This window comes from Fopius arisanus, unplaced genomic scaffold (genome assembly GCF_000806365.1).
Source record: "Fopius arisanus strain USDA-PBARC FA_bdor unplaced genomic scaffold, ASM80636v1 scaffold00088, whole genome shotgun sequence".
NCBI lineage: Eukaryota > Metazoa > Arthropoda > Insecta > Hymenoptera > Braconidae > Fopius > Fopius arisanus.
The window spans coordinates 250,129-265,705 of NW_011887827.1; the positions used below are offsets into that span (position 1 = coordinate 250,129).

Genomic DNA, 15,577 nt, shown 5'->3' on the forward strand with positions numbered 1-15,577 from the left:
TCAGTCAACTCCTTTTGGTTAATAACAAGTTGTGGAAAGGGCGCAATTAAAACAATTTCGACGGTTTAATTGTTGCAGACTCAGGGAGCTATTTGTCCACACTGTATCGTTGCTCTGCCAAATAGCAACGGTATGCAATTACTTCTCTGTTACGACAATGAAGGAGTTTATGTCAATACGTACGGTAGAGTGTCCAAGACAATGGTACTTCAGTGGGGTGAAATGCCCACTAGTGTTGCATACATTGGTACTGGACAAATAATGGGATGGGGTAATAAGGCTATTGAAATAAGGAGTGTCGAGAGTGGCCATCTTGACGGTGTCTTTATGCATAAGAAGGCTCAACGGCTCAAGTTCCTCTGTGAACGTAATGATAAGGTAAGAATTATAAATAAATTTTTTCACGAATTTTTACAATCGAAATTCGATATTCGATGAAGATAGAAATGTCAGAGTCTTTTCTGAAGGTGAATTCATGAGTGGAATTGAAATCGTTCGATATTCAATATTTGAGTATACTATATAATATCAGAGTATGTAATTTCCCAGATAAGTATTAAAACTCGACTGACATTTGTTATTTAGATCACAATTTTGCATAATGAAGTTCTCATTAACAATTGATTATCGAATTCTCAACTCAAATAGTTTCAAAAAATGATGTCACGTGCGAGAAATAGATCGCTCGGATTATGTTGGATGAATTACAATAGCGATAACGCAGTTTAATCGAGAGAAAAATCTGATGGAAGCGTAAATTTGTTTGTCAAGGTATTTTTCTCATCGGCGAAGGGTGGATCATCCTGTCAAATTTACTTCATGACCCTGAACAAACCAGGCATGGCTAACTGGTGATCCCGAATGCGGCCAAATATGGCCCCACCGTCAAACGTACAATTACCAACTCACCATTTACCCCGTGTATCTGGTTACCTACCACAGTGTCCACCAATTCATCCCCCACTGCCACAAACACGTTACGTGGATTACCAACAGTGTATGCATCGTGTCAATAATTATTATCCGAGTGATAATAATTCCACTGGATCACACTATCATCAGAGAGATAATCGTTATCAGAGTAATCGTCGTAGGTCAAACTCAAGGGAATTTAACTCGATCGAGGTGAGAAGTCATTATTCACGGAAAGACGATGATTACGAGGACTTCAGGAGTGATAGATGTGGACGATCCTCTCGTAGAATCAGTTCGGGCCCACTCAATGGTATCAATATTTTGATTAAACGATTTTTGTGCTTTCTTGGTTGTCCAACATTGAGATCGTCATTGCGTTATGGACAGGATTGTTGATTATCCTCTACTTGGTGTCGAATTATTATGGATCAATCAAATGCATTGTAGTTTACGATGGACGACATATCCATTTGGGATTTATGTTGTAATAGAAATAATTTATTGGTAATGGTGGATTGATAGGAATTTGTCTGACTTGTCAATCCATGGATTCGATCGACCGAGCGGTTCGGGCTGACATACATAAATGCGCAATGCAGTCCCACGACAACCCCTCGAGATCGTTTTAAATTTATAATCTCTGCTGACTGAATCTCGCCCCCTTTCAACTCTGGCGTATTCTTCATTCCAATTAAACTTTTTCATGAAACTGCGGCAGTTGATTTAATGGAAAAAGAAGAGAAAATAAATAGCAGCAAAAACTCTTTACTTTGGCTACAGGTGTTTCATTCAAAACCCCATCGTCGGTTAATTAAAGTGGGTTAACACGAGTTTTTTATATTTTTTTTTTCAAAATATACATACGTTGGATTCATGAAATTCATTCAAACCAATGTTCGGGAGTGAGAGGTCAGTTTGTTGAATGAATTCTTTTGAAACATAATATTTGGATAATGGTATTTCATTCTGTGTGAACAGAAATGGATGTGAATTTTAGTCGTACCATTATTTTCAATCGAGCGATGCGAAATTTGACACCTCGTGGCTTAATACCTGTCGACGAATTGATGGACTCAATCGTTTGACGATCAATATTTATGATGGATTATTACTTTGGTCAACGATCTCAATGAAGTGGCTCAGAACTTTTTCCACTGAGAAATTTTTTAAAGACGATTTCTCCATTTTTCTTTCAAATCAAAAAAGTTGGGAACGAGTGCAGGGAAGATTTTGGAGTTATTCTTTTCCCCTCATACATTTTGTCTGAGATATGTTCATTTAACTCTGATGAATCAACATGATTAATAATGATGGCAATGGTGTAATGAAATGAAACGATTCGATTATTGTGATTTAATGGAGGATTAACATTTTTACAAAAAAAAATAATAATAATATGGAGTAATAGAGATTTTGCTGTAGGGTATCGAGTTGCACGTGATGCGGGTGTAATTAAAAAAAAATTATTTCACCCTCGACCGTCCCTCTTGCGATGAAAAAAATGAAAACAGCTGAAAGCTCGTGGATAATGGGCTTTTATTGTCTGGTGATGAAATCGGAACGTTAACGACATCCAATAACCCATGAAAATAACAGCTCGTGAGTGGGAAGGAAAATCCAATTATCGACAGTGTAATACACATTTATCGTGCAATAATACTTGCGAGGTTGATATTTAGACGATTATTATTGTTTCATTAATCGGGCATATGGACGGGTGATAATGACCCCTCGTAATAATCAGTTCTGTACAGATAAGTTGAAAATGTGCGACGACTAAAATTTCACAGTCTTGAAATATTCACGCTCATTCGTTTACGTATTTAATTCGATGTTTTAATTCTCTTGCTCGTGACAATTGAAATTATTGACAATATCAACCCTTTGGTTATCATATTGGATCTTCGGCAATTATTCGATTATCGTGTGAAGATATTATTAATGAATGCAGACTAAAACAACTTCGACAATTTAACTTTGTACATAATGAAGTATTTAACGGTCCAAGTACCAAGTTGGCCACTATTAATCGATCCAAGTATCTCCCTCGTATTCTCGATACCTGATACTATATGTTACGTAGTTTTCGGGAGAGTAGTTCTCATGGGTATTCTCTCCACTTCCAGAATAACCGAGGACAGTTCCTCGGGCATTATAATTTGCGATTGGATACTCGTTCCACCAATTAATTAACATTAACGCAAGCCCATGTCTACAGTATAAAAAAAAAAAACCTTCAACTTAGGATAAATTTTCTACTAAGCGATGAGAGAGTGAACAAAATTTCTCGAGTTATAAATCATAAACGGAAGAGGGACGCCCGGACATTTTGAGGAATAATTGACATTTATTTTTATTCTGTTTCGGTGCATCGATGATGAAAGACTGTTTTATAACGATGAAAAAAAAAATTTGCGAAATGTGGTAAAAAAAAATGTGACGAAAGAAAATTATCGAAAATGACAAAAAAAAAAAGAGAGAATGTGAGAAAGTGGCTGATGTGGGAGTTATTAAGGATTTAACAGAAAACAAATTATCGTTACATTGTTGTATGAAATACCATTTCCCACTTCTTCCCTCCTGTTCCTTTTATTTTCATTTTTATAACGCTGATAACTGCCTCTATGATAATAACCGATTTTGCCTTCTTATTTGCCCAATTCTTGCTTTCTCTTGATTGATCCCTCGGTAAAAATAGCTTTATATTTCTTTTACCCCCACCCCCTCATCCTCAAGCCTTTTATATATATTCTCCCAAAGATGGTAGTGATGATTTTTTTTATATATAATTATTATATCAATCAGTTTATTGAATGTAATATTATTTTTTATTCATGTGGTCAGACGAAGTAAAAAAATGATTATCACATCGCGCGGTATATTATGATTACGTCTTTATTATCATTATTATTATAGTTAAGGTCAAATATACGGACGATTCGTAATAAAAATGTGTGTTTTTCCATTTATTCGATGCCTTTGACCTATTAAAATAACAACGAAAGATATTGCAGCTGAAAAAAATATTTAAACAAAACACTCTTTTAATTATTTGCTATTTAATAACGTGGTCTTTGTGGAGTTGCATTACATTGGCTGAATAAAACGAGAGATTTATCAATTTTTAATCGTATCACAATATTTGGTTCGCAATGCAACGGATCCGGGATAAATTGTTTGTTGTTTAGTGAAGTAAATATATTTGTAATCGGATAAAATGCATTGAGCGTGGAGCTTGAATATAATGGGAGATTTATCCGTTCACTTTCTGTGTTGATAATAATTTCGACTCTTTGAGCAGATTCTTTCAATCGTTGTCGATAGATGTACCTCGTGCCTTCATACTTTTTTAGATAATAAAAAGCTGTTTGGATGGAGTGAATATTCTACTGTGGCTCTCTCATTCGAATTGAATGAATAACTCATTCGTTCAGCACTAATTCCTAGTGATCAATAAATTATTTTAAGAATTATTGCTACTGTTATTTTAATTTTAAAAATTATCACTCAATTTTTTTCTGACGTAGTAAAAAATTCGAGGATTTTTGGAAATATCTCGGAAGCTACAGGACCTACCGAAATTTTTATTTCACATTTTTTGTAGCTCTCATTTTTCTCCGCGAAAAGTTTAGTCAAACCATTTTGATATCTTTCTTAGATTCGGAGATATCATTGAAATTTCGGCCCTAGATTTCGTGCGCCATCGCGATGTGTTTATAATCCAGAAAAAATTTCTGGACAATTTCCGTCCAATGAATTATTACGTACGTTTATGATGTAAACCCCAATCGGCTGCAAAATTTGATGCTTAAAACCCTAAACTCTCTCGAAATAAAAAACTTCATGAAACCCAACTCAATCCTCCGTGGGACGAATCGACCGGAGTAAATGGGAGGTAAAATTCCCGAGTGTTTAAAATTTAACTCCTGTATTTTCACCCTGAAATGAAGCCACCTACCTCATGTACAGAATACATTGAAAAGCTAATGAGATATTTGCGCTTTAATTTCGGTGGTTAATGCACCCCCAACCCCTTCTCGTCACCGGCGCCTGAATCGTCTGCACTTTGGGGCACCATTTAAACGTTTTCTCCAATATAATCAAGTGATCGTGCAGTAATTGCGAGTGAGTTCACTGGACTCTTGTTTTAAATTAATCATGCACGAACTTGGGATTGAATCCACTAAATTTCATTTGAATTTAAAAAAATTTTTTCACTAGAAAACGAATCGATCAATAGAACTTAAAGTCAGATAAATCTTGAGAGTCATTAAAAAAATTATAAATACTCAAATGATTAATTATAATCAATTACTATTAATAATTATTTTTATTCAAAAAACTCGACAAAAATTCCAAAATCAAGTGTTCCACGAGATAATGAGAGAAAATTATTAAATGAATAGTAAATAAATTGTTTCTTCCGCGAATTAAAATTGCGCTGGAATATTCCAACATATGAGGGTGTAAAATCCTCCCCTCATCGTCATTCCCCAGGGGGTAGAAAATTCGTGGGAACCGGTTGGCGGATTTTAATAATTCGTGGGAATCGTTTAGTTTTGAACTGCACTACAAATTGTGGATCCACATTGCGGTGGGTAAGGGTAACTCGAGAGGGTGGGATGGGGGTGGTGGAGTCAGGGGGGTGTGGAGACAGTTGTTATGGCTCCAGGAGAGGGATGGAAGGGGTAAAAAGAGAGGTGAGTTGAGGTAGAGATGCGATCGTCCACACCGATACGCGTGTTGGCTGACTAAACCCTCTCACCTCCCCTCGGTTCAAAACTCCAACCAAAACCACTGGAAGGGAAGTTTGGTCGACCATAACGGATGTACACTGTATGGTGGGTTTCAGTTCTAGTTACGGGAAAAGGAGTTTACTACATGTCGAGATACGGATTTTAACGAGACTAAAATTACCGACAATTTTCGTAATCCTTCGGTTAAAATGCCCCGTCATTTTTACGAGCAGTATGTCCCATGGAAATTTGAGGATTTAAATTATTCGAGGGTTCTCGCATTTCTAACGCCATCTTCGCGAATATCTCAGGTAAATTGATGGAATAAAAAAAAATACAAGTGGTCGTCGGTTTTTATTGGATATTTGGGGTTTATCTAGGGAATTTTCCCTTGATTATTCACTAAGAGCTCGGTTTATTGACAATTAAACACATCCTCATTACAGTTAATAAATCATCCAATTCAATGAAAAGCCAGTGTTGCATGGAGTTCAATATTTAATCCGGATTTTTTGGGATGGATTACGCGATTAATTAATTGAATCTCCGGTGTATTATTATGAATTAAAAGCTTGGTATAAATTGTTACCTATTATTTATGGCGTCATAAAAAAATTTGAGTATATCATTGAATTCCTGTTTTACTTCTCATCAAATTTGAAATTACATTGGATTTTTGGAGATTCTCCAAATGTCACGAAACATTTCCAAGATAATAAAAATAAAAAGAATGTTGTTAATAAAAAGAGAATTTTTTAATCAAGTACTTTCATTTATGCTAATAGCAATTCATTTCCCAACATTTCATTCCCTCGGACCCGAAAATCCTCTAAACCAGCAAAAACGACATTTTACCCCTCAAAACCGCAAATTAATTCCCAAACTCCTTGGCCCACCCCCACCCCCACCCGGATAGGCAATTTACTCTCATATTGAGTTATGCATCCGGTAATTGCGGTCTCGAATTGAGCGGCAAACTTCCGCAATTTTTCAAGACGAAAAATAAAAATTCCCTCGCCCCGAAAAATCGTAAAAATTGTTCCCCAAAAACCGGCAGTCGATATTGACTCACCATAACTCCAACCCCAGCCCGCACCCGCCATTAACTCTCTCCCCCATCCGATTTTTTCCTCTATTTTTTCATTTCCCTCTTTTTTTTTTAAAGAACTAAGCGGTCGTTTACTCTGGCAACACAGAGTCTCCGGTTAGAGCAAAACCCTCTCTTCTCCCAGAATGAGAGGTGAAACCATTGCACTGTACACACATCCTCGTACCTAGGGGAGAATTGGGTAAAGTGGACCGCTTTCAATCTTCAATATCCTCTGATGTTTTTTTAACATTATTTTTCCTCAATGGAGAAAGGATTTAATACAATATTTACACGTAAAAAAATGTGTCAATATAGAGTTGTGAAAATCGTGGGATAGAATACAATCTTTTCTTTTGGTAAACATTTGGGATTTGCAAGCAAATGTTTATGGAATGATATTTCTCTGGTTACACATCCACAACAACGACGGATTATTTCACTTCATTGCGATACAGTCTCGAAACAGATGTACTCAATAAAATTTATTTTTTCATCACAATAATAATGATAATATTACTAATTTAATTATATTCCCTCCCCCCCTCCCTCCTCCCCACCATTCCAGAAACGGCTGAGAAAATTAAAATGGCGGTATATTCCGCCAAAAATTACCGACAACGTCCGCAACGCTGTAAAAAAAAATTCCGCGACAATTTCCTCACCGCGTCCCCCGTGCCCCGACATCACAGGATTTCCGGCGAATATGTTTCCCCAGGTACTGCTGCCGGACAGCCTCTGAGAGTCCTGAGACAACAAGATGACAACCCAGAAGATGAGGTGTACTCAGAGCAGTAAAAGCCAGTGTATGTGGATTGAGTTAACGGGTTGAGGTACCGTAAAACCGGCCTAGCCGTTTGAACAAACGAGGGGTTGAAGGGGGGGAGGGGGGGCAAAGAGGTGGCGGAGGATGTGCTCTTGCAAAGAGGTGGGGAGAGGGAGCGAAGGAGTGAGTGAGAGAGGGAGAGTGGGGTAAAGTGGGCGGCAGAGCTGTATCGATGTCCGGGGTTCACCGCCGTTGAGGAGGAGGGGGTGGGTGGGTGGTGAGGGGGTTGAGGGTGGTTTGGAGGGAGAATGGACACTGGGAAAACGTCGACGACGAAATCTAGAGGAATAGAGAGATAGAGACGGTGATGACGGAAGGATAGAGGTGGAGAGGGTTGTAGGGGGGTTGATGGGGGGTCGTTGGGGGGGGCGGGTGGAAGAGGATTCTACTGTCTCGCAGTTTCACGAGATCTCAGGGAGTACCTTTATGCACTCGGTGAGCATTTTCGGGTACACGACATGCTTGGGTTATGGAGTAACTGCAATGGCAGTGATGAGAGGGGTGGGTGAAAGGGGGTGGATGAGGAGGGTGAGGAGTGAGTTGGGTTCGTAAGCACCGGTGGACCAAGTCTTCATCGCTATTGTTGGGGTTCATGGTACCGGTGTGTTGCATTGCACTGAATACTCGACAATAGGTTCCAGATGGGGGGTGGGTTGGGGACACGAGGGGATGGATGGGGTGGTTGAGGGGGAATGGAGGGGGCGAGTGCTGCTGAGTGATCTCCGGGACGATCAACGGTTTCAGGTTAGGTATCTCGGATTTACTGCTGGAAAGTGAGGGTGGAAGGGGTGAAAAGGGGGTGGAAGAGGGAGGACGTTTTATTTGGGGCACTTATCTCTCTCCGCTTTGTCTCTCTTTTTTTTTGTGTCTCCTTTTTTTATTAAAAAAAGTTATATTCATTTTCGGGGATGGAGAAAGTTTACGGAGGAAATTGAATGAGTTTATCTTTGTTATTGGGAGTTTTTCCACGGAGTGGAATATTTATTTCGGTTTTGGGGATGAGTGCGGGGGTGGCGGGGATTTTTGTGAAAAATCAGCCCGAGGAGAAGTTTAAATCGGTTCGAGTCCTGTATGGGCGATTGTTAATTGATGGGTGGGAGGGATTTTGGGTTTGGGGGATCACCCGTTGTTATTAAATCTTTTTTGTTCTTTTTTTGGCGTGGGAGTGGATTTTTTTTTTTTCAGGGAATTCGGGAGGGGAGTATATTTGGAATCGCGCTTTCACGTTTCGATGAGTTGGAGGCATTGACGTGTAAATACTTTTATATGTGTTTGGCTGACCTGATCTGGCATTTTCCACTTGGATTCACGTCGTCTGCGCTCGAGGGGCAGCTCTTGCTGGAGTATTTCTGCAATAATGCGGGGGGAAATATTGCCTGGTGATGTAAACATTTTTCAATTCGGTGGGGAAGTGGTTGAGCGAGGTAAGTTGAATAATATTAATATTAAAATTTTTTGCAATTACCGAATATTCTCAAAATTGGAGATTTAGGCAAAAGAGTCCTGTGGAGTTAAAAATATCAATGAAATCATGATTTTGTTGTTTGTAATTAAAAATATTATTCATCTGAGTACTCTGAGGTGAGACATTATTCACCTGTGTTGAATTTTATCATGAATATTAATATTATGAATATTAATGCGCGGTTTAAAATTAAATCAATTTATCATAATTTTATTTGTCCAGGCGAATTATGGATTTCTCCGACTTCCACCAAAAAATCACATTATCATGACTATTTTTTTGTTCATCAGAATGACTCTTGTAATTATGCTGAATAAAATAAAATAAAATAAAAAAATAAAATAAAAAAATGGCGTGACATCAGGACTGAAAAATGTAATTATTAAAAATTGACAAAAATCCGTAAAATTCTGGTAAATATATTCTTGAATCTTAAATGAATTGAAATTCGAGGTAATGCGATACCGAATATTCATGCTTCCATCGAAAATTCAAATAACTTGTGAAGTTTCCGTTCTCCTGCTGAACCATACGAACTTCCATTGAATATCCATTAAAATCTAAAATCTCATTATTTTCCCCCATAAATCGAATGCAACCATAAAAAAATAAAATAAAATTGGCAACATAATATTTACGTCAGTCTAAAATCTACGAGAAGAAATCAACCATTCGATTCTTTTTAATTTCGAAAAATTCAATAACAATTATTTAATTTTAATACATTTATTTGTAAATGAATCGATGGGAGAGTTTTTTTCGTGGGCAACGGAGAGGAAGCCGACAATAGGGTAAATCCATCGAGTCATCAGATAAACTGAACTGACATGTGATTTCATGAGGAGACAGGTATCTCGACAAGAGCCCGAGTGATCTCGTTATCCCAAAACGTTGACGATGTAGACGTTAGTGAAAGAGCCGACGTCACAGTTGTCAACAATTGACATAGAACAACAATGTAACGCTCGAGGAAGAGAAATTCTGGTATCGAAGCGACATTCCGACATATCGGACTGCCCTATTGTCTCTATTCTCGCACTATTCCCTCTCTCTCTGGAGGGCTTACCCCATATGATGAATGTATCGGGGTGAAATGTGTGAACCCCTGTGTTATTTGGATATTTCGCCCTCCGAAAATTCCACGGGTGCCTCGGGATTCTATAGGTTTATCTGCATAAGCCCCTTTATGTCCCACGGAAATGCGAGGTCTCATATTTTCAGATTTTCGCAGATTGGGGTACAAATCATTTTTACGGGGTACCCCTCGCCCGGGGGGCTCGGGAGATATTTTTTTTTTTATCAAATTTACCCGCACAATATTCGATCGAAAATTACAACGACCAGTCGAAATTCCGGTACTTTTTCAGCACGAGTGATTTTTTGAATAATTATTCTTCAGTATTATGAAGTATTTAATTGTTTAGGAAAATATTTCCAGATTATATTTTCAATATATTTTCCACGACGGGAGGGGGTGTGATGGGAGGAGGAGTGGATCAAACCCTCGGCAACGGAATTTTGTTGGACATTTTCCCCGGAATCTCGAGGATAGTCTCTAAAATATGCAATTTCTACGAGAAAATTCCCTGCAGAAAATGTTATAATAAAATTCATCGGGTGTTTATTTATTTTTTATCACAATCCGAACTAGATTGAATTTGTCCAACAGTTTTATGCGTCGGTGGAAATTCGTGGTGTATATTTTCCCGAGAAAATAATAATCTCTGAGAAAAGCCGATGGTAATTGCGAATAATTGAGAGATAATTTGATGAACGTAATTTATTTATTGAAATTCCGAATTGCGGGGGAGATTTATTTTTATTTTTATCGGTGGATTTTTTTTTTGGGGGGTTGTATTTCTGGTGGCATGTCTTATACATGAATATCTGAGGGAGGGGGCAATATTCTTGAAAACGACGTCGTGCCCTCTGAAGTATTTCACATTGATGCTATTTTCGGACTGAAAATGCAAAGCGGAAACGCGGTATGAGAAATGCTCCGAGTTTTACGTTTTTCTTTCTCTTCGACGATGCAAATTTGCCGGAATATTTTAGAGTTGACGGATGAAAATGTGGGGGATATTTGTGAGAAGGGTTATGAATCTGAATCTCAAAATGAGAGGATTTGTTCATCTGCTTGAGTCGACGCTTTCATCCACAAAAATAGAGTTTTCGTTGAAAAAAATAATGGCAATAAGAATTTACAATGAAAAAAAATATCACTCGATCCGGAAACTCGTGGTTGTAAAATCTGAGATAGGAAATCCCTGAAATCCGTGAATTATTCACTTATTCCGAGAATTTTTTCCTCTTCTCCGTGAATTTTTCTTCTTCTACTGCTGAGATGCAAAAAAATTCAGGGGCTCAGTTTTATTTATTAAAAAAATTGCGAAATCGTTGAGTTTATCGGTCGCGACAGTGTAGTCTGTATTTTTCCAGTCCTCAGATTTTTCCCAAAATAAATAAACTCTAAGGATCTCTCCACGACTGGCGCAATTTCCCATCCATTAATTCCCCGCAGACAAATAAAATTCAATGTTTATTCTGACATTAAAGCCAAAATGCTTCGGAGTTAAATAAACATTACGTTGTCATGTGTTGTTTTTACTCCGGTTTTCCGACGTACGTAATATCATGGGAAATTCTTGGAATGTACCGCTCAATCCACTGAGAAAAATAATTCCTTTTGCCAAGCATAAAATTCACTAACGACAAGAAAATTCGCATAATATAATCTAAACTCTCATTAGTTCCACTTGCGCCTTCAATTTAATTTCACAATCTAATAATTTCAATTGATTTCACAAAATTAATTCCATAATAAATATTATAATATCTCAATATTATCGCGCCGATAAAAAAAATGCAATTGCAACGATTCAATAATTTAATTAATTCAGTCAGTTTCAGAACAATAATTTTTTTACTGCAAAAAATTTCCTTCTGAGCATGAGTAAAGAGCGGGACCGTTCTAATTCATAATTCAGTGACAAATATTTGGGGATAAATGTTTGAGCCCAGCGTGTTGATGTGTGCGAAAACTGGCCAATTTACTGTAACTTGCATTCACATTGTCCCAGGGTAACAATTCCCAACCCCTAACCAACAGCAAAGGGTTGCCCCGTTTTTCCTCCCAAATATAACCCCCGAATTTTGCTCACGCCTTGCAACACCCCTGGCACGTAGAAATGCCCCTTAAATCGATAAATATTCCCCCGCAAAATTTCCATCGAGAATATTTCCCGCATTTTCCCAGAATTTTCTGGGTAACGAGGAAAATTAATTGACCAGGAAAAGATGAATGACTGGATCGAGGGAACAAATGGCAAACAAATAGAATCAATACCCGTAAAAAAATGATGATAATAGAGATTATTGAAAGATGGTTGACAGCCGACGATAAATCAGCTGTAATGACAGCTGACAGCCAATGACAGCCTTGAAACAACGACTGAGAGAGGGGATTCAGTGAGAGAACTTTTCAATAACCATTGAGGGGTGAAAACATGGAATAACCGTATGTACACCGGTGTACAGAGGGATGATATGGGGTGTGCCCACCCCCTTACCCCTCAAAGGGGAGGGTATTATTTATGCATACGCAGAGGAGCGGCGCTGATGGAACGTTGCAACCGGCAAACGGGGTGAACTACCCTGAACTACCCTGAACTACCCTGAACAACACAGGGGATCCCCCGGCGACACGAAAGACCGATAAATCAAAGTCCATTGGTGGAAATTCCATGGAGGGGGTAAACACACCGCGAGAAACTATTTCAACGGTACCTGAATTTTCTGTCCCATTATTTATCAGCGAATTATTTTCCGACAGTGCGGATGCAAGTGATATCCCCTTTTTTTTTCATTTCTTAAATTATGTAATACATGAATAATTAAATGGGTGATTATATGAGACATCATTTATTAAATGGAATTATTAATGGGATTAAATGGAAATATTTTTCCATTGATTGAAATAATTTTTATGGAGCAAATTAAACATGGATCTTCGCAAATATTATTTTGTTTGTACTGTGTAAAAGGGCAGAGAAGGGCTTTTGGTAATAATATCAGATCGTGCATCGGTGATGGAATTTTTTTTTTGTGTGGATGTTGGTCGATCGGGTCAAATGATTGCGTAAAATAAATATAACTTTCTGACTGAATGATAAACATTACGGTATCCTGAATCAACTACATTATTCACTGTATTTTCCCTCGTGGACATCAAAATTCAGCGAATGAATTCCCTCAATTTGGTAAATTATTCGCGTGTAATGTCTCTCTGACAATGAAATATCTCCAGAGGATGAAGCCTCTGTATTCACAATAATTGAAACTTCGCATTATTCGACGTTTGAAATTACATTGGAAACGAATGAAATGTAAATACATTACGTCGTTCATTTTGTTCGACCGCGAATTTGTTTGAATTGAGAGACTATTTTCGAAATATGATGAGTTTAACAAGTGATTTCAATCAAGTCTTCAGATGTGTTTACAAATTAATCTCATATCAATAATCAATCATAAATAAAAGTAGTTAATTTAATATTCCACCGTTATAAATTATTCTCCTTAAAATTATTCGTTATGGAAAATTATTCGTGTCTGGCTGATGGAAATTTCATCCTGTCTTGACGCCCCTTGACACTTGACACTTTATCCTATTATTAATTTTTCCGAAAATCAGAAAACTCTCGACTTTTACGTGAACATGACAATTTCCTCAAGAAGACTACATAAAAAATTATTCTCTCTCCACCCACATCGTCAAATTAAAATTACCTCTCAAGATCCGTAATTCTGCATAAATTTCTGCTGTGAAAATTCCCCAAAATAGCAACGATAAAAATTGCACTTACAACATCATGATAATGAAAATTGTTGGTGCATTTTTTTTAAAGGAAAAAATAATAAAAAAGCGGTCAAGTCAGTGGACAATATGCGCTCACCCTGAATTCGGTAATTCCAGTGAAATTTTATTGAATCCATACCATTAAAATGATCCAACGTAATAAATAAACGTTGAGTTGACTATTTTTCTGGAGAGTGTGATTAATCCAGTCGAAATTTAGAGGTGAAATGCCCAGAAGAATATATCTCTGGGTCACTGAATAAATAACCTGTGTCCCTTAACACACGAAAAGCTCAAGTTAATTGACAATTTAGGTTGGCATCGTGAAAGCTGTCCGCCTGTCAATGCTCTCTCCAAAAGTGTTTTAATTGCTACTCCACGGGCTCTTCATGAAATACCTCTACCCCATCTCCCTCTACCCGTCATCCTGGTTTGTGTACACGTTTATTTCCCCGTATCCGTTGAATTTCCGAACGACTGGGCCAGATATTTCCATGCATTTACATTGGCCACTGCGGACCACCGTAAATCCTCAAGATCGTTCAATTTAAAAACAGCACAAGCGATACTCTCCACCGCCCGAAATAACCAAAAAAAAGAAAAAAAAATGCAGAAATGTCGGATTCCCGGGTAAAAACACTATTTCAAGGAAATAGTTTATTGTTCTTGAAATACACCCACCAGTTCCAGTCAAAAAATACAATCACATATTTTTTTATGTTATAATTGCCCTACCCGGTGGAGAAACTTGAAGTAAAAATATTTATCAATAATAATTCACCAATGAATTCATTAAATTGTTGAAAATACATTTTTTTATCAATAAATCAAATAATCTGGATCTTGAATTTTACGTAGGCTAATAGAAAATATATAGAAATATATAGAGTCATATCTTAACTGAAAATTCTAAGAATTCCAAGTACTCGTTGTCCGTATTATATGGGATAAATTACGATGAGATTTGGGTGGTAACAAAAAAAAAACCGTGAAAGTAGTCACGAACAAAATTGCTAAAAATAATGGAGGAAAAAAAATAATCTGTAAGCTCTAAATTACTCGGTTGGAATAAAAAATGGAGGAGAAATCTTTTGCATTCTGCTGGGGGTGGAAGGGGGTGGCGGGTGGTGGGTGGCGGGTAGGGATGGGAAAATACTGAGATGAACTATATTTTATGTACTTTCTGTGCATACTCAAGGGACGTTACTGTCCCGTTTTTACGATACGCCCCTGTATACACAGCGTTATATGTACCTAGTATTTTCGCTTGCAACCTCTCCCCGGATTTTTTTTCATCTACTTTATTCCGTATTTTCTCTTATTCCAATTTTTCGTTGATTTTTTTCCTTTCGCTGGGTGCATAGCACTCGAATAGCCTTCGCCCTCGTTGTTTCGGTAAACGTTGGAACACGGAATGGAGTTGAAGCTCGTCTATTTGGATTTTTACCTTTTTTCGGATCTTCGGGATTTTTTTTAACCCCCGAGGGTTACCCGGTGTTAATGCAACTTCCTAATGCGCCATTCCACCCAGAATTACTGTAATTGACGCGAGAAATTTTAACCGTACATTTTCCGGGTGTTAAACAATTAATTGTTCAATTTTTTTTTCCTGCGATCAAGTGATCTCGATGAATCAGAGAATCTAGGGTTTCGATTATTTTCTCTTTCTGCTTCAACTCTCGAGGAGTGT

The 15,577-nt window shown here is 37.6% G+C and overlaps 1 protein-coding gene across 12 annotated transcripts in view; it reads left to right on the forward strand.

Moving 5' to 3' along the window:
* msn (serine/threonine-protein kinase msn) overlaps nucleotides 1-3,866 on the forward strand; it is a 28,661-nt gene extending 24,795 nt beyond the window's left edge. For all 12 annotated transcript variants that reach the window (XM_011311404.1, XM_011311405.1, XM_011311408.1 and 9 more), the window contains 2 exons: nucleotides 79-378; nucleotides 772-3,866. In XM_011311404.1, coding sequence (XP_011309706.1) covers nucleotides 79-378; nucleotides 772-855 — 384 coding nt within the window. In that variant the 3' untranslated portion in view covers nucleotides 856-3,866. The remainder of the gene's footprint in view (nucleotides 1-78; nucleotides 379-771) is intronic.
* Nucleotides 3,867-15,577: the final 11,711 nt, after the last annotated feature.